The 18,666-nt window shown below is 42.2% G+C and overlaps 2 protein-coding genes across 2 annotated transcripts; both read right to left on the reverse strand.

The window, feature by feature from the left end:
- Positions 1 to 269: 269 nt before the first annotated feature.
- On the reverse strand, positions 270 to 6,943 carry LOC124264375. Its single transcript, XM_046699124.1, has 6 exons — positions 6,789 to 6,943; positions 5,776 to 5,886; positions 3,844 to 3,928; positions 2,584 to 2,739; positions 1,567 to 1,661; positions 270 to 923 (listed from the first exon to the last, which is right to left on the reverse strand). The coding sequence occupies exons 1-6, from the start codon at positions 6,939 to 6,941 to the stop codon at positions 852 to 854; spliced, it is 672 nt and encodes a 223-aa protein (XP_046555080.1). The 5' UTR covers positions 6,942 to 6,943; the 3' UTR covers positions 270 to 851.
- A 4,355-nt stretch (positions 6,944 to 11,298) lies between these two features.
- LOC124264376 lies at positions 11,299 to 17,377 on the reverse strand. The gene is made up of 6 exons (XM_046699126.1): positions 17,296 to 17,377; positions 16,109 to 16,219; positions 14,454 to 14,538; positions 12,799 to 12,971; positions 11,694 to 11,794; positions 11,299 to 11,467 (listed from the first exon to the last, which is right to left on the reverse strand). The coding sequence occupies exons 3-6, from the start codon at positions 14,536 to 14,538 to the stop codon at positions 11,452 to 11,454; spliced, it is 375 nt and encodes a 124-aa protein (XP_046555082.1). The 5' UTR covers positions 16,109 to 16,219; positions 17,296 to 17,377; the 3' UTR covers positions 11,299 to 11,451.
- Between the last annotated feature and the right edge of the window lie 1,289 nt (positions 17,378 to 18,666).

The following is an 18,666-nucleotide window of genomic DNA, read 5'->3' on the forward strand; positions in this document are numbered from 1 at the left end:
TTACTGTCCTTGATGGGAACATTGTTATATAAATGGGGTTTCTTTTATTACTATATAAAGTCACTATATGACTGAAATACGGCCTACTTTAAACTCACTCACTCACTCACTCGAGACAGCCATGTTACCACTGTGTCCGGCTTCCTGGTCACTGTTTAGTTGCACAAGAGTGAGTGAGTGAATTTGCCTTTACGCCGCTTTCAGCAACATTGCAGCAACATCACGGCTGGGGACACTAGGAATGGGCTTCACACACATTGTACCCATGTTGGGAATCGAACTCGGGTCTTCGGCGTGACGAGCAGACGCTTTAACCGCTAGGCCACCCCAGCGACCCTAGCTGCACAAGCACTAATGCATTTGTGTTAACCGATTAGGGATAATATACGAGATCAGAATAATACCTGTTGATCTGCGTTGCTCCTCGACCATTATAACAAGACCAAACAACCCGGGTCCTGCGTCACTTCCAGCAGGGTCGGTGTGGTGGCCTAGTGGTTAAAGCGTTCGCTCGTCACGCCGAAGACGTTCGATTCAACACATAGGTGCAATGTGTGATGTCTATTTCTGGTGTCCCTAACCGTGATATTGCTTGAATATTGCTCAAAGCATCGTAAAACTAATATCACTCTTTGTGAGCTGATCAACGTAGGGATATAGATATTTCTTTCGACCTAAGATTTACAGCGATTCATACGTTTTAAGGATTCCCTGTACGCAATCAGGAAGAAAGAATTACAGCAGATATTGTGAGATGACACATTGTTTTGTTCTTCCTTAAATTCTCGTTTCATGAGATAAAAAAACCCGCTGAGCATTCATTTCTGTGGTGGCATCCGGAGGGGTTCTTGTTACAGTTTGACAAATCTTCTCCACGGGAGAGGGATCTCTTGAAAAGAGAGAGTCTCATGTTTTTCCGTGGCCTGAAAAGAACAAACAGTAGCATTATAGACCCATCAGGGCTGGAATCGTTGGCTGGTTGTTGTTTAACCCTTATTCAGCAGTATTTCAGCTATATGTCGGCGGTTTGTAAATAATCTAGTCTGGACCGGACAAACCAGTGATCAACAGCATGAGCATCGATCTGGGCAATTTGCAGACGATGGCATGTGTCAACCAAGTCAGCGGGCCTGACCACCCGATCCCGTTAGTCGCCTCTTACGACAAGCATGGGTTACTGAAGACCAACTCTAACCCGGATCACCACGGGTAATCTCAGCAGCATTGGGTTAGTGTGTTGTACGTTGAATACATTGCTGCTGTTACTTTGTTTTCCAAGAACATTTCTGTATGTAGCTTTAAGCTTTAAGTGAGTGAGTTAAAGATTAACGTCATATCTGCTTTATTTCAGTCATAAAGCGACCGGGTGGGATGTAATGATTTGACATTTTACATAGCTGAAATAGTGCTGACGTGACTAGCACACTGTATACGTATAACCAGCTCTCCCTTCCTAAACCATCAAATATGCTGAGCAGAAAAAGGTTGGAAAATATAGAAATTACAAATTAGAATATAAGCAGTTGGTTTGCACTAAGATACAGCTTTTAAAATAACATCACCTACCTCTGAACACTTTGGGCAGTAATCGGGGACATCAAAGACAGAGTCCTCGAAGTCTGAACCGAAGGTTGTATAGCCAACTGTCTCCAGGAAGTAGTCTGAATAATGATGCACAGTATGCTAGTTTTAAACAAACATGCTCTGGTCGCATAACTATTCCTTCATAATGCGTTATTGCGAGGTGGCATGGGTTTAAACACAACCAAGTGAGTGAGTTTAGTTTTATGCTGCACTCAGCAATATTCAAGCTATAGGACAGCAGTCTGTAAATCCAGTGATCAACAGCATGAACATCGATCCACGCTATTGGGATACGATGACATGTGTCAACCAAGTCAGATCTGCACGGTTTTTGCGTTCTTCTTTTGATTTCCTCTGCATGACAGTGTCGTGCAGCCCTACAGACATGTCATATTTTACAAGTGTTTACACGGTAACATTTCTCTACTTCAAGAACGTGTGGCTCATCTCGTTCAATCCAAAATAGTGCATTTGTCATGAATCTTACTGAATAAACATTCTCAGTATATACGGGGCGATTCTTTATTTGGAGGGGCGGTGGGTTTGGCTAGTGAGTGAGTGAGTGAGTTTGGTTTTACGCCGCTTTTAGCAATATTCCAGCAATATCACGGCGGGGGACACCACAAATGAGCTTCACACATTGTAACCATGTGGGGAATTGAACCCGGGTCTTCGGCGTGACGCACCAACGCTTTAACCACTAGGCTAGGTAGGCTCATGGTTCAAACGTCCGATCGTTATGCTGAAGACCACGGTTTGATTCCCATATGGGCTCAATGACTACAATTTCTGGTGTGTCCCCGCCGTGACATTGCTGGAATATCGATAAAATGGCGTAAAACCATATTCCCTCACTCCTTCTCTGAAGAGTGTAATTATAAATAATTATGGAAATATCGTAGAACCTGACAAAGAAATAAATCAACTAAGAATTCACGAAAGACTAATACTAGGCAGGAAGGTGTAGGAACGTACCCACCTTCGATGGTTGCTACTCACTTTCGTCTTTACCAACTGTGTATGCTTGTACAGGAATGCACTCTTTCGAGACTTGAACGACTTCTACAACTCCGCTTTTCTCTGCTTTGTAAGCTGTTGATGACAGGGTGTTACTTCCGAATCCAAGAACATATTCATACACTTTTGTGAATTGATCTGAAAAAGAAATGACTCAATAACTCTCATGCTCCTTGTTCCAGAAATGTACTTATTTGTTTGTTGTTTCAACACAGCAAATATTCCAGCTATGGTTTGTAAATAATCAGCGTTGGGCCAGCACTCCTGTGATTGAGCATAAATCTATGCAATTGAGATATGATGATCTGTTTCGTTGCTTCGATCTTGAGAGGGTACGTAAGTCCCGGAAAATTCAAAGTATATTAAACTTTCCAGATTCTTTAAACGTAGTATTTTTGTTGTTTTAATTTATGGCTAAATTCCACTACAATCGCCAGCGGCTGAAGGAAGGGTGTAAATCCAGCTAGGGTCCATGCAGGTAGCAAAAGTACTGTAAGTCCCCATGGTCCCTAGCATGGTGATCTACCTTCAGTTGTTGGCGATCAAAAGGCCATTTTTACATTGTATTGTTCGAAAATAGTTATCTGCTTGTACAGATATATGATAACTAGTTTTAACTCGTTTTGTGATAATCTAGTAATTTTACTGTACATCTTTGAAGGGTTTTTTATATATTGTATGTATGTGTAATGAATTTAGGAATAGTTTTAGTCACGATATGGGTGAAATATTGCCGATGTGACTTTAAACCTTAACTCACTCACTCACTAACTCGTTGCTTCGAGGATTATCCACAAAACGTTGGTAAGTTGTGCAAGTTTATGTGGCGAAGGCTCACGCCTACCGAGCTCATCCAACCGATGCTGTAACGGGATCTAAACCAGAGATCTGGGTTCAGTCATATGATGGTGTTCTGGAAATAGTCGAGTCTTGACCAGACAAACAGGTGATCAACAGCTTGAGCATAGATCTTGGAATACCATGACATGTGTCAACCAAGTCAGCCAGTCTGACCAGCCGATTCCGTTAGTCGCCTCTTACGACAAACATGGGTTGCTGAAGACCAGGTCCAACCCGGAATCGATCAACAGTATAGGTTGATGCTCAGGATGATCGATGTTCACTGGATTGTCTGGTCCAGATTCGATTGTTTACACACCGCCGCCATATAGCAGGAATATTGCTGATAGCGGCGTAAAACAACCACCCACCAACATTAACAAGACAATGCAGGACACTAACCTGTCACACAGAACTTCTCAAATGGATCGGTAAACGTTTCGACTGTGCATGTTTTCTTCTTGAGATCGATCTTATAACGCCGATTCTGAAACACGAGATCTTCAGGTTTTACATTAGCCGGAGGTTTCAGATGAAATATTCCCGTGCTTCAAATATTCAAACATTCAATTCACCCGGAAACTGGCCAATGCATGATGTTTATCGACATTGTAAACACAAAAGTAAACCGAAAGGTCCACACGCGTTTTTCTGTCTGCACTCATTGACATAGAGTACGGGTACAGCATAGAAGTGTCATCAGCCGGACGTTTCGGCTGGTTCCCATGGTAACATCTGGAACTGCTCATTTGGAACGTCATTCTGACTTTGCGTCAGAATATGATTTGAATGACGTCACCTGCTGACGACGCAACAATACAATTGTGTGCAATATTTGTACGTATTAATACCCAGCTAACACTCTTGCGATTTCAGAGAATCGAATACCATTCGATTTTGTTTTTCAACCAATAAGATCACAGAACACAGTGACGTTTGGTTTATAATAAATCATAAAGTTGTGATAAACAATAAAGCGAACAGTGGCATTAAAATGGTGATCCAGCTGGGACAGTTTCGGCTTATAAAGTTCCAACCAAGCCAGCGAGCCAGACCACCCGATCCCGTTAGTCGCCACTTACGACAAGCATGGGTTACTGAAGACTAATTCTAACCAAGTCGACGGCAAACCTACCATATCATGATGTGTCAACCAAGTCAGCGAGCCAGACCACCCGATCCCGTTAGTCGCCACTTACGACAAGCATGGGTTGCTGAAGACTAATTCTAACCAAGTCGACGGCAAACCTACCATATCATGATGTGTCAACCAAGTCAGCGAGCCAGACCACCCGATCCCGTTAGTCGCCTCTTACGACAAGCATGGGTTGCTGAAGACTAATTCTAACCAAGTCGACGGCAAACCTACCATACCATGATGTGTCAACCAAGTCAGCGAGCCAGACCACCCGATCCCGTTAGTCGCCTCTTACGACAAGCATGGGTTACTGAAGACTAATTCTAACCAAGTCGACGGCAAACCTACCATATCATGATGTGTCAACCAAGTCAGCGAGCCAGACCATCCGATCCCGTTAGTCGGCTCTTACGACAAGCATGGGTTGCTGAAGACTAATTCTAACCAAGTCGACGGCAAACCTACCATACCATGATGTGTCAACCAAGTCAGCCTGCCAGACCACCCGATCCCGTTAGTCGGCTCTTACGACAAGCATGGGTTGCTGAAGACTAATTCTAACCAAGTCGACGGCAAACCTACCATATCATGATGTGTCAACCAAGTCAGCCTGCCAGACCACCCGATCCCGTTAGTCGCCTCTTACGACAAGCATGGGTTGCTGAAGACTAATTCTAACCAAGTCGACGGCAAACCTACCATATCATGATGTGTCAACCAAGTCAGCGAGCCAGACCACCCGATCCCGTTAGTCGGCTCTTACGACAAGCATGGGTTGCTGAAGACTAATTCTAACCAAGTCGACGGCAAACCTACCATACCATGATGTGTCAACCAAGTCAGCCTGCCAGACCACCCGATCCCGTTAGTCGGCTCTTACGACAAGCATGGGTTGCTGAAGACTAATTCTAACCAAGTCGACGGCAAACCTACCATATCATGATGTGTCAACCAAGTCAGCGAGCCAGACCACCCGATCCCGTTAGTCGCCTCTTACGACAAGCATGGGTTGCTGAAGACTAATTCTAACCAAGTCGACGGCAAACCTACCATATCATGATTTGTCAACCAAGTCAGCGAGCCAGACCACCCGATCCCGTTAGTCGCCTCTTACGACAAGCATGGGTTGCTGAAGACCAATGATTAATCGGATCTTAAAAAGAGCGAAACACAATGAAAGGCAAGGTGAACGTTACCGCCTTGTGGTCGGATATGGTTTTAGATTCCCCTGCGGTGTCGTCGAGGCTGTAGTTGCCCACAGTAACCGACCTTTCACTGACGGAATCAAAGTATTCTTCAGAATTCCCCTGAAACAGTAAATAACAGGTATTCATACATACATGTACTCATAATTTAGCGGGGCTTCCAGAACCCACATATGTTAAAAAGAGAAACTAATAGAGTAGTTGGTCAGTGGTTGGTACCGTCTCATCGCTACCCACATGTATAGATGACGGTCTTGTCAAACATCGCTACCCACATGTATGGATGACGGTCTTGCCAAACATCGTTACCCACATGTATGGATGGCGGTCTTGTCAAACATCGCTACCCACATTTATGGATGATGGTCTTGTCAAACATCGCTACCCACATGTATGGATGACGGTCTTGTCAAACATCGTTACCCATGTGCATGGATGACGGCTTGGTCAAACATCGCAACCCACATTTATGGATGATGGTCTTGCCAAACATCGCTACCCACATGTATGTATGATGGTCTTGTCAAACATCACTACCCACACGTATGGAGGATGGTCTTGTCAAACATCGTTACCCACGTGCGTGGATGACGGCCTTGTCAAACATCATTACCCACATGTATGGATGACGGTATTGCCAAACATCGTTACCCACATGTATGGATGATGGTCTTCTCAAACATCGTTACCCACACGTATGGAGGATGGTCTTGTCAAACATTGCTACCCACACGTATGGATGACGGTCTTGACAAACATCGCTACCCACATGTATGGAGGATGGTCTTGTCAAACATCGCTACCCACACGTATGGACGATAGTCTTGTCAAACACAGTGTGGCCAATAAACTTGGTATTGACACTTTGTTGGTGTAAATGTCCTCTCAGCAATGTTCCAGCTGTTTGGTGGCAGTGGAAGCGTGAATACGGACCAGGCTATCCACTGATTGCAATGAAGTACTGTCAATATATGTGCAATTGATGAGAGAAAGAGAATTCTTACGTCATCGGAGATGGGAACATTCACCCCCTCTATTGTTTTCATGAGAAGGCCAGCGGTGAATTTGTGGGCGAACCACTTATCAGGAGCACAGCAGATATTTGCCGCTCCCACACACGTGGACAGCACGGACAGCAGGACTATGTACCCCAACATCATTCCAGGTGATCGTCAGATGTGTGGTGTGAGCCGAGGTTCTCTTCCTTATAAGCAATACCACCTACTGAGGGACGTCTCAAGCGTTCGTTTTCTGTTTTGTTATTATGCTAGATTGCTGCTAGATTCAGACTTATAAAGCCTTCTTTCTATTTATCGTAACGTATTTCTCAGCCATGTGTTTTCATTTTGCAGATTACATTTTACTTTCGTTTTGATAAATGTTATTCAACAAAATCTCTGAATTTTTTCTCAAATTTCCCCCCGAGTTTATCAAGTTAAAAGGAAACTGTTATGTTGTCTCGTTTTAATTTATAATTTAATGAAACGGTTATAATTGATTCACCTTTTCCAGTAAAAACCATTTATGACAAAGTGTATTTTTACGGTTGGATTGTGAATTACTGACATCACACAGTTTGCCACGTTCATTTAATATAACCTCTATACAGCTGCGATCAATTGTAATATGCACCGATTTTAATAAATGTATATCACTGAATGCCTCTAACAATTTCAGATTAATAGTTATTTTTTTAAAAGAACCGTACACGGGAACATGAACACTTTATACGTTAAGGCTTGCTTGTGGTAACCATATGATTTGTGAAAACAGAAGAGTTTAGGACCAATATCTTAGTGGAAACTAAAAGGGACAGAAACAGATCTCAGACGTTTTCATTCTTAATGAAACCTGTGAGGAAGGGTGTGTCGATATTGTACTTTAACATCTGAATAATAAAAACGAATGAAGGGAGGAGAGCGAGCATACTTCTAGGTTCCCGTGAACCCATGCCACGTCTGTCGTCAGGTTCGATGACTTGGTTCGCCCGTCATCGTACCCGTATCCCAGTTACATAGATCGATGCTTATGATGTTGATCACTGGATTATCTGGTCCAGACACGATTATTTACAGACCGCCGGCTTGCATCCGGATTATTGCTGAGTGGGACGTAAAAGTTCCGTGCACCTCCCTCCATCTTAATTTGGCCATTTTCGTCTCGGACAAACAAACAAATTATGAAAAAATGATACAATGCATGCATAAATCACTTCTTATTAGTGTAACAGAAGTACCCTCTGCGGGGAACACCGGAAGCTCTTCTGTTCAACCCCCTTGATAAGACATACAGAAAGACGCTAACGGATGATACTTGCTATTGCCTTGCATTGTGCTCGGCAAGATTGTTGTGAACATTGTCTGTAAGGTACCTGAGATAATGTGTGAATGGTATGTCGTTGTTAGTGAATCGATGTCTGAGAGACTCTGTGTTATACATGTGACTGTTGATAGATTGTTGTGAACATTGTCTGTAAGGTACATGAGATAATGTTGTGGTCTGTAGTTGTTAGTGAATCGATGTCTGAGAGACTCTGTGTTATACATGTGACTGTTGATAGATTGTTGTGAACATTGTCTGTAAGGTACCTGAGATAATGTGTGAATGGTATGTCGTTGTTAGTGAATCGATGTCTGAGAGACTCTGTGTTATGCATGTGACTGTTGATAGATAATTGTGAAGCATTGTCTGTTAGGTACATGAGATACTTTTGATGTTAGTGAATCGATGTCTGAGAGACTCTGTGTTATGCATGTGACTGTTGATAGATTGTTGTAACCATTGGTTAGGTACCTGATAATGTCATATATACTATTCACACTTTGCCATGGATCAAATCATTGATTCAACAGAAAAGTATGATGGGGGGTCTAATTTGGTTTAAATATCTAAGCTTATTGTAAGTATGGATCCTAGGTTTCAGTATGTCATTTCATCTTGTGGATCCCATACCTGCTATTGACAGATGCTGTGCACTTGTAAATGACTCGTTCCATGATTTGCAAAATGGTTGATTGGTGCCATGAAAACCATTTTTATGGTTACTCATGTATCAAGAGCATAAGGTTTGATTAAACTGGTTGTTCGCCTAAAGTAGGGTTACTATATTATTATTTATCCAGTTTTGAATGGATACAATTTCAAATTATAAATCTATGTTTAAGTAAAATTGGGAAATTTTGTGATTCTTAGCAAAGTGTGAGTAGTATATACTCTATATAATTTATACAAATGTTACGTGATGGTGAAATATGAGGCCTAGGATTTGTCCTGCTCTTCTCCCTTCACAGTCCACGAGGCATTCGTAACGTTACGACCTGTTGTAACTCCATAGTTTGTCATAGGCTTACGAGTGTCGTAGGGCTACGAACGTTTTGTGGCTTGGAAGCCAGGAATCTTGAAGGGTTTGTATTTACGACAAAACATGAATTCAGTTTGCCTGGGATTTCGAAATCTTGAATCTGTTCAAGTGTTCATAACTTCAGTGGAACTTTTAATTTCCATGTTCATTTGCCGCCTAGGGGGACTCCATGACCTTTAATGAAATGTGTTTGTTTTTTTCTGAAACCACACTGGATGTCAATGAGAACGTTATCGATCCCCAGGTACAAGCCGATTGTTGTCACCATGCGGCTCAAACTGGTTGGACATATTTGATACGTGTCAGGTCACAGCAGCAGTAGCAGCAGCAGCAGTAGTAGTGGTCGTAGTAGTAGTAGTAGTAGTTGTAGTAGTAGTAGTAGTAGTAGTAGTAGTAGTAGTGGTAGTAGTAGTAGTAGTCGTAGTAGTAGTAGTAATAGTAGTAGTAGTGGTCGTAGTAGTAGTAGTAGTAGTAGTAGTAGTAGTAGTAGTGGTCGTAGTAGTAGTAGTAGTAGTAGTAGTAGTAGTAGCAGTAGTAGTAGTAGTAGTAGTAGTAGTAGTAGTAGCAGCAGCAGTAGTAGTAGTAGTAGCAGCAGCAGTAGTAGTAGTAGTAGTAGCAGTAGCAGTAGTAGTAGTAGTAGTCGCAGCAGTAGCCGTGATAGTAGTAGTCGTAGTAGTAGTAGTAGTAGTAGTAGTAGTAGTAGTAGTAGTAGTAGCAGCAGCAGTAGTAGTAGCAGTATTAGCAGCAGCAGCAGTAGTAGTAGTAGCCATAGTAGTAGTCGTAGTAGTATTTGCAGTAGTAGCAGCAGCAGCAGTAGTAGTAGTCGTAGTAGTAGTAGTAGTAGTAGTAGTAGTTTTCACACTTCACGTCCTTCCTGCAACCAGCACTTACTTATCAGCACGGAAGGACGAGGATCCATGTCCATATATTTGGTTGATGTACCACCGGAATGGATCGGGGACATACGCCTCCATTTAAAGGATGCAATAGCCAGCGTTGGTAGATTGAGGGATGGTTCAGGCAAATTTGAAGAGATAGGTGTTAGCGGATTGAACCACCATGTCCCTCTTGACAGCTGCGACTAATTGCTGTTCAAGTTCTCCTATTGTCTTCAATGACTCTGTTACTGAGAGTAACCTTCTACCCTTCCTTCTAGACGGAGAGGTAGGCTAGTAGTTAAAGCGTTCGTTCGTCATGCTGAAGACTCGGGTTCAATTCCCCACATGGGTTCAATGTGTGAAGCCCATTTCTGGTATCCCGCCGTGATATTGCTGGAATATTGCTAAAAGTGGCGTAAAACTAAACTCACGTTTGCGGGGTCAAATAAGAACAAAAAGCGTCCAGGAATGGTTCTAGTTTATACAGCTTTGACGCGCTTCATGTACTACAGCAAGGAACAAACGGACAGATGATCAACTATACTCTTTAAAAAAGTAGGGGAATTTCATTTTTAACTTACGATTGAAACAATTCGGAAATATATCGGAGTCCATCAATGTTGATATGGTAATGATGAATGTCTTGAGAGTACACCAACACTAGCACTTCCTTATGCAAGATGACAAGATGACAAGATGACAAGATGACTGTCGCAATGAATGGTCTACAGTGATTTATCGACCTTCTAGAGTACCTCAAAATATCAAATCACACCCTATGTACGTGCATTGGGCTACTGCGTTCTGCACGTGCATTAGTAGGGCGGATAACAAACCAAAATAGGCCGAATCGTACACTTTGTGATACAAGCACCAAAATTGGCATGATCGTTCACCATGGGCTCCCTGTTCAGAAAATAACGTTGGCCAATCAAAAATCCAAGATGGCCGCCATAATATTTTTCTTTTAACTATCATTTCTGGCAGATGTTTTTCATCCAGATGTCTAATTCCACTTTAGTTTAGCTTACAGAACCGTGTTTTAATGGAAAAAAAGACAAATAATAAATTATATGGTTGGTTTTATCTGAATAGGGTAAGATCAATTTACGATTTTGTCATTTTTTTCATAACTCCTGTCCATATTAAATGTTCGTGGTCCCTAAAGGTTTACACCCCATGCATTCGTTTAGGGGTGGTGATATAGAGAAATGGTGGTGCTTTCATAAGACGTCTGTTTTTGAAAAGTTTGTCAAGGCTTATACTTCCTATCCAAATTTAAAGTTCAGATTCCCCTACTTTTTTTTAAGAGTATATATGGGGAATTACCAGCAGAGTACACATTTCCCCATATCGGTTATGTGCCTTACAAACGTGACTGGTTCAACTTCTCAATGGAGGCCTTGTAAAGGAGAACTTCAAAGAAGTTCATTGCCTTCTGTTCCTGAAATAGATCACAACAAACATTATTGGGTCAATGACTCATTCTCATTTATTGAGAACACATGAATATATCCCGTCTTCTAGTAAAATGAAGAGCCAGTGTCTCTGGAAGATTGGCTATTCTTCACTCTGCCCTTTAATCCGTTTTGTGCATTGTTAAGACACATATTTCATTTGGTGGAACTTCCTATTTTAGTTATATTGACTTAAAATTGTTCAAACCGTACCGTCGGTGGAATGACTGTAGGGCAGATCGATGGGATATCGAATATGGAATCATCATAGTCCATGGTGATTGATCCGAACGTCTCTGAGTCGAGAAACTTTTCTGTCAACAAAACCAATGAAAAAGGTTGATGTAAAACCAACGGGAAAGGATTGCTTTGTAATTTTTCAAAACTCATAATTCAAATACTACTGCTTTCGAAAGCCAATACCTGTTTTGGGTAATGTTATCGTAAAAGCAGATTCGTCACCGTTATTTCGAGTTGTTGCCCGAACATTAAAACTGGGTACTTGATACGGACAAGCCTGATGATGGGTAACATTTTTATATATTTCGTGGGTGCGGCGTTTCGGTACTATTATCAATCAGTAATGTAATACGAGGTAGAAGAGATGTACATATACCGAATGTAATAAAGAAAACATATGCAGAGAAGTATTTTTTTATGGATAGACAACTTCTTCTAGCAAAAAACATGGGACGTTTTCGTGTAGTAGCTAACACCGTTATCAAGCTTCCTATTATCGAGGGAAAAACAAAACAAAAGCGCCTGTGAGCAGCCTAGCTGGAAATCGGCGCTATATAAATAGATTATAATAAACTTTATTAGAAAAACTTGCGATGATCCGCGTCAGAATTAGTCTAAAGAGGCGACTATTAGGATTGATGTCACTGTATCCAATTTGCTTTGACCGTTACTTTCGTTTTGGTCGTTACTATGTAATGAACAGTGTGCTACTTTTCGTGTTCAAGTTTGCGAATGATCTGCTGATGATAATCGCCTATATCGCCGTAAAGCCACTCACTCACTGGAATCACTCACTAAAGGCAACCCACCCAAACCCACTCACTCCACCACTCACTCACTCACTCACTCACTCCACCCACCCACTCACTCACTCACTCACTCCACTCACCCACCCACCCACCCTCACCCACAAACCCCCTCACTCACCACCACTCACTCCACCCACCCATCCTCACTCACCTCACTCACCCACTCACCCACTCACCTCACTCACTCACTCACTCACTCACTCACTCCACTCACCCACCCACTCACGTCATCACTCACAACACTCACCCACCTCCTCGTCAACACCCACCCTTGTCAGACCATTCCTGTCACGTTGCAGAGGAATACATCCCTCGTTGACGATGTACCATATGCCTCTTTGGTACTTGTCATCCTTGAGTGTATCTTCATCATAATAAGCAGTGGCTTTAAGGGAGTTATCACCAAACCCCAGTTTCACCTGGAAACCGGGAGTAGCACTATCTGAAATACAACTTATAGCATTGAGATGGACAAGACAAATTTATGACATCAACGCTAGATAAAAAAGATCTACTTGATTCAATTTAAACAATTTTAGAAATTATATTTAACAATCTATACGATAAAGGAAAGTTAACATTATCCGGGCCCAGGGCCATACTTAACTATCTCTTTATATGAAAGGAGGCTAAAACAGCTTAGATAACTATCGCGGTATGTATATTAAGTGTTTGTTGAAATGTTGACACAAATATTCTCAATAATAGATTGGTATTCTGGGCAAGCTGTTTTCATAAGGTAGAAGTAAAATAGGCTGGATTTAGAGTAGGTTATTCAATAATTGACAATATATTTTATATTCTGGAGTGTAATACATATCAAAGAAGGGTGGAACATTTTAGGCTTATGATTCATTACATAAGCTTGTGGTGTTCGTACAAAGGCGGTGTTCGTACAAAGGCGGTGTTCGTACAAAGGTGGTGTTCGTACAAAGGTGGTGTTCGTACAAAGGCGGTGTTCGTACAAAGGTGGTGTTCGTACAAAGGTGGATCTTGTGTTAAAGTCGGAAAGTGTGAAACCGTGTCTACGAAAATCCAGTAATTTTAATACAGAGGACTGTGATTGTCCAATTAGCGTCAGGCAAGGTTGAGTTCTCTTTGTTGTAACACAACTCGCGGCAATATTCCAGCGATATGGTGTTTCAATAATCGAGCCTTGAAAAGACAATCAAGTGATCTACGCAGCTAGAATACAATGACATGTGCCAACCAGTCAGACCACTCTGACCACCCAGACCCGTTATTCGCCTCTTACAACAAGTATGGGTTGCTGAAGACCAATTCTAACCCAGGTCTAACGGATACGCAATTGTTTTGTAAACTGACTTTAATATTAATACCAGGATGGTGGTTGGCAATACCGTAATCAGTTGGGCTTCACCTAGAAATTCTACAATTCGTAACGATTACCATGCGCAACTCCAATAATAGCTGTAAACACTAGCGTCTTCTTAGTATACTGAAACATAAAATAAAGTAGACCACATGTGCGTACTTTATTTTGAATGTCAGTATATATATGTATCTTACTTTGGGTCCCTAGGACCCGGGTTAAAATTGGTCTCCAGTAACCCATGCTTGTCGTAAGAGGCGACTAACGGGATTGGGTGGTCAGGCCCGCTTGACACATGTCATCGTAACCCATTTTGATCGATGCTCATGTTGTTGATCACTGGATTGTCTGGTGCTGACTCGATTATTTAGCGACCGCCGCCATATATATTAGTTGGAGTGTGGCGTTAAACAACAAACCAGATCTAAACCTAGTTGCGTAGATCGATGTTCATGCTGTTGATCACTGGATTGTGTGGTCCAGACTCGATTATTTTTTATTTACTATTTATATATTGCTGTAGTGTAGTATATTGCTGAGTGTTGCGTTAAACAAAAAACAGCCAACTAATAGAGTTCGGCACGTACATACCTGGAATACAAAATGTGTGAACTGGGTCGGGGTTGTTTTCTACAGAACATCTGTTTCTGTCTCTGTCGATGGTGTACTTTAACATCTGAATGAAAAATGCATTAACGCATGAGTGCATACATACTTCATGTTCCGGTGAAAGTCCAGATTAAACTTGAACCCATGCCACGTTTGTCGCCAGACTTGCTGACGTATTTGACACGTCGTTGTATCCCATTTACGGAAAAGAAATTTCTGAAGAGATCCGTTGGGGAATTAACAGTTCGTTATATCCGTCAGTTCGATAGGTTATAGAACGAAGATCAGAATTGTTCGAATCTTCAACAATATTCAAACCTAATTTGCTAAAACATCCGGGTTGGAATTCGTCTTCAGTAACACATGCTTGTCGTAAGAGGCAACTAACGGGATCGGGTGGTCTCGCTGACCAGACTCGCTGACTTGGTTGACACATGCCATCGTATCCCAGTTGCTTAGATCGATGCTCATGATGTTGATCACTGGATTGTCTGGTCCAGACTCGATTACTTACAGACCGCCACCATGGTACAATGTGTGAATCCCATTTCTGGTGTCCCCCGCCGTGATTTTGCTGGAATATTGCTGAAAGCGGCGTAAAACTAAACACCCCCCACACACGTGAGCACACCAGATTTGACCAAGAGTTCGAAGAATGACCCATCTCTTATTTATCTATTTATTTCGCCATATCTCGAGTCATGTGCCCGTAAAAATCCGGATTAGAACCAGTGTTCAGCAACCCATGCTTGTCGTAAGACGCGATTGACGGGATCAGGAGGTCAGGCTCGCTGACACGGTTGACACGTACCATCGTATCCCAGTTGCTTAGATCAATGTTCATAGAGCTGATTTCTGGATTGTCTGATGCTCATGATGTTGATCACTGGATTGTCTGGTCCAGACGCGATAATTTACAGACCATGTGGGTTTGTTTCATAAGAAAGTCTCAGTTCTACGGAAGCGTAGTAGGGCCACGGTGAACATTTTTGGGGGGGTCACTATCTCCTACGTAGGACTTACTATCTCCTTCGTAGGACTTAGTATCACCTACGTAGGACTTAGTATCACCTACGTAGGACATATTATGTCCTTATAGGAGATATTAAGTCCTACGTAAGAGATACTAAGTCTCCGATCATAGGACTTAGGAGGTACTAAGTCCAACGTAGGACTTAGTATCTCCTACGTAGGACTTAGTATCTCCTACGTAGAACTTAGTATGTCCTACGTAGGAGATATTAAGTCCTACGTAAGAGATACTAAGTCCTACGTAGGAGATACTAAGTCCTACGTAGGATACTTAGTCCTACGTAGGAGATACTAAGTCCTACGTAGGAGATAGTGACCCCCCAAATATTTTCACAGTGGCCCTACTACGCTTCCGCACAGTTCAAGTCCATATTGTCTGTTTTTCCAATTTTGTTTTATTTTTCAGACTGATTCTGAACAGTTTCGTTAAAACATGTTAAATTCACAAAGTGAAAAGGATCGGGAAACAAATTCTTACAACTCTTAAAACCCGTCAAGAGAAAGTATTATAAACAGACACAGAGGAAGATTGACACATGCAATCGTTGATGAGTGCGGCATTGCACACCAAATACACAAATGCATGAGTGTCTAATATTACTTACAGTTTTGTGATCGGAGATTATTTTCAGATGTTGAATATTCCCATAATAGCGCCTTTCCACTACTGAAGCAAATCTGCTATTGTCAAGGTCTTGATAGAATTCTTCGAGTTCCTGAAAAAGTGAAAGAGAAACTTTGCCTTTTGTGTGTGCCTTTTTTCGTTGTTGATTAGATTGTGTGCGTGTGCCTGTGCGTGCGTGTGTGGCAATAGTGTGCATGTACACGTAGGTACGTATTCGCTTTTTTTTCTTAGACCTATCGTTTAACGAATTTGATAATCATTCACGGTAATGCAAGTTGCTTAGAGGGGTGTCTTACGCCCGATGACGAGCGACAATTCCTGGCTAGCTTCAGAAGTTTCCCTTTCAAACCATAGGTACAATGTCCGAAGCCCATTCCTGGTGTACCTTGCCATGATGTTGCTGGAATATTGCTAAAAGCGGCGTAAAACTTTCATTGGACATCATCCAGATGTTCAGACAATTGGCATTATAACAAAGCCAAACAACCCGCGTCCTGCTTCACTTTCAGCAGGGGCGGTGAAGTAGCCTAGTGGTTAAAGCGTTCGCTCGTCACGCCGAAGACCCGGGTTCAATTCCCCGCATAGGTACACTGTGTGAAGCCCATTTCTGGTGTCCCCCGCCGTGATATTGCTAGTATATTGCTAAAAGCGGCTTTAAACAATACTAACTCACTCACTCTTCCAGGATTGCCCAGATCGTATTTGGGCCAGACATCGCAACCCACCTTCACACATTGTTTCAATCTTGGGTTTCAACCATCACCTGACAACACTTTCAGCACCCGAAACGCAGTCCTCAGAACGCAGTTACAAGTTAATTCATCAACGTATTAATTCACACATTAAACATTATTAATTTCATCTTTTCTGTAATTAATAAATCAATTACTTCACATTTGGTCTCTTAACCAAAGCATCCCAATTGAGGAGATCGATGCTCATTCTGTTGATCACCGGTCCATGTCAACTATTTACAGACCATCAAGCTATAGCTGGAACATTTCTGAGTGCGGCGTGTACCATCACACCAACCAACGAAACCTTTTGAAACCATGGGTACAATGTGTGAAGCCCGTTTCTGGTGTCCCCGCCGTGTGAAGCCCAAGTAGCTGGAACTTTGCTGTACAGCGTTAAAAACAAACAAAACAAACAAACAAACAAACTTACCCAGTGGTAACTGGCCACGTTGTTCTGCAGCTCTAAACGTGTGTAGAAAGATTGTGCTTTCCATCTAGCTGGAGGGCAGCATTGGTAAGCATCAGTTGCACTGAGAACCACAGCGAACAGACATATACTCTTAAGCTGCATCGTCGTTGGTTACCTCAAGGCAACACGGACTAGCAAACAGATGCTTTTAAACATGGTCACTGACTGGGGGTTGTCTCAAAGCTTCTGTCGGTATTTCGAATATTTTTCGTATATAATTTGATAAAGACTGGTTTAGTTTTTAAGAGTAGGGTGAAATTGAAACTTCAAGTTCATGATTACAGTACGGATTGGGCATTGCACGTGTTTGTGTGTTTGTGTTTATCTTCGTATTTCCATGTGTGTGTGCGTGCATACGTCTTTTTGTATGTACGTGTGCGCATATGATATGCGTGTGTGCATGCATGTATGTGTGCGTGCGTGCGTCCGTGTTTGTGTGTGAACGTGTATATAGCTGTCTGGAGGTATGTGGTCATGTGCATAGAACTCAGGTCACGAAAATCAGTTGAAGTTAAATAACGTTGGACGCCGGAGAGTCCTTGGATGGGTGACCGTGTTTGGCAGCTTGACTCCTGAGAGTTTCTAGGACTTCAGTCCTGCCTCACAACGGAGCACATATGACACATTTGGTCTCACCTTATGCAAGTGAGTTGGTTCAAAATTGCATCTGTTCACCAAGCAGAACATGGGTACCCGGTGAAATAAGTCGTGAGACTATTAACCTTCTAGCGCCTAACAGGCAGCTTGGGTTATCTGGGGTAATAATTATCAGATTGTTCACTTTGAGCAGGATATCTAGCCTGGAATGGGCACGTTATAATTATTCTCATTATTATGTTTTACGGACTAAGGTGCAAAATGCAGCAGAGAGGGTTCGGGTGTTCCTGGCACAGTCAGGCTGGTAAGGCTCATCATCAGCCCAGGGCCCTTGCCCCCTTTCTCATTATTATTATGTTTTACAGATTAAAGATAGTATGCAGCAGAGAGGGTTCGGGTGATCCTGGCACAGTCAGGCTGGTAAGGCTCATCATCAGACACGCAGCCCAGACAGCGAATGGGACTTCTCCCAGGAAACGCTGCCTAGTCGAACCCACCAAGAACTTTCCAGAGAATATGATGATGATGATGATGATGATGATGATGATGATGATGATGATGATGATGATGATTATTATTATTATTATTATTATTACTACTATTTTTCTATTCCGGACATTGTGCCCACCCATCGAGACATTGCAGCAGTACAACCTGACCACCCAATTCGAACTCAGTATACTGACCTCTCAATCATTGTATATGCCTTACTACCAAGCAGGTCGTACATGAAAT

The sequence above is a fragment of the Haliotis rubra genome, unplaced genomic scaffold, assembly GCF_003918875.1.
Source record: "Haliotis rubra isolate DU_JTF1 unplaced genomic scaffold, ASM391887v1 Scf920, whole genome shotgun sequence".
Taxonomy (NCBI): Eukaryota; Metazoa; Mollusca; class Gastropoda; order Lepetellida; family Haliotidae; genus Haliotis; species Haliotis rubra.

Coding starts and splice junctions, on each gene's coding strand:
- LOC124264375 (XM_046699124.1), bottom strand. CDS start 6,941: ATGTTGGGGTACATAGTCCTGCTGTCCGTGCTGTCCACGTGTGTGGGA. Junction 5,887..6,788: donor ATGTTCCCATCTCCGATGAC/GTAAGAATTCTC, acceptor TTACTGTTTCAG/GGGAATTCTGAAGAATACTT. Junction 924..1,566: donor ACTGCCCAAAGTGTTCAGAG/GTAGGTGATGTT, acceptor TGTTCTTTTCAG/GCCACGGAAAAACATGAGAC.
- LOC124264376 (XM_046699126.1), bottom strand. CDS start 14,538: ATGTTAAAGTACACCATCGACAGAGACAGAAACAGATGTTCTGTAGAA. Junction 12,972..14,453: donor TCACACATTTTGTATTCCAG/GTATGTACGTGC, acceptor GTTGTATTTCAG/ATAGTGCTACTCCCGGTTTC. Junction 11,795..12,798: donor ACAGGAATGGTCTGACAAGG/GTGGGTGTTGAC, acceptor TTTTGTTGACAG/AAAAGTTTCTCGACTCAGAG.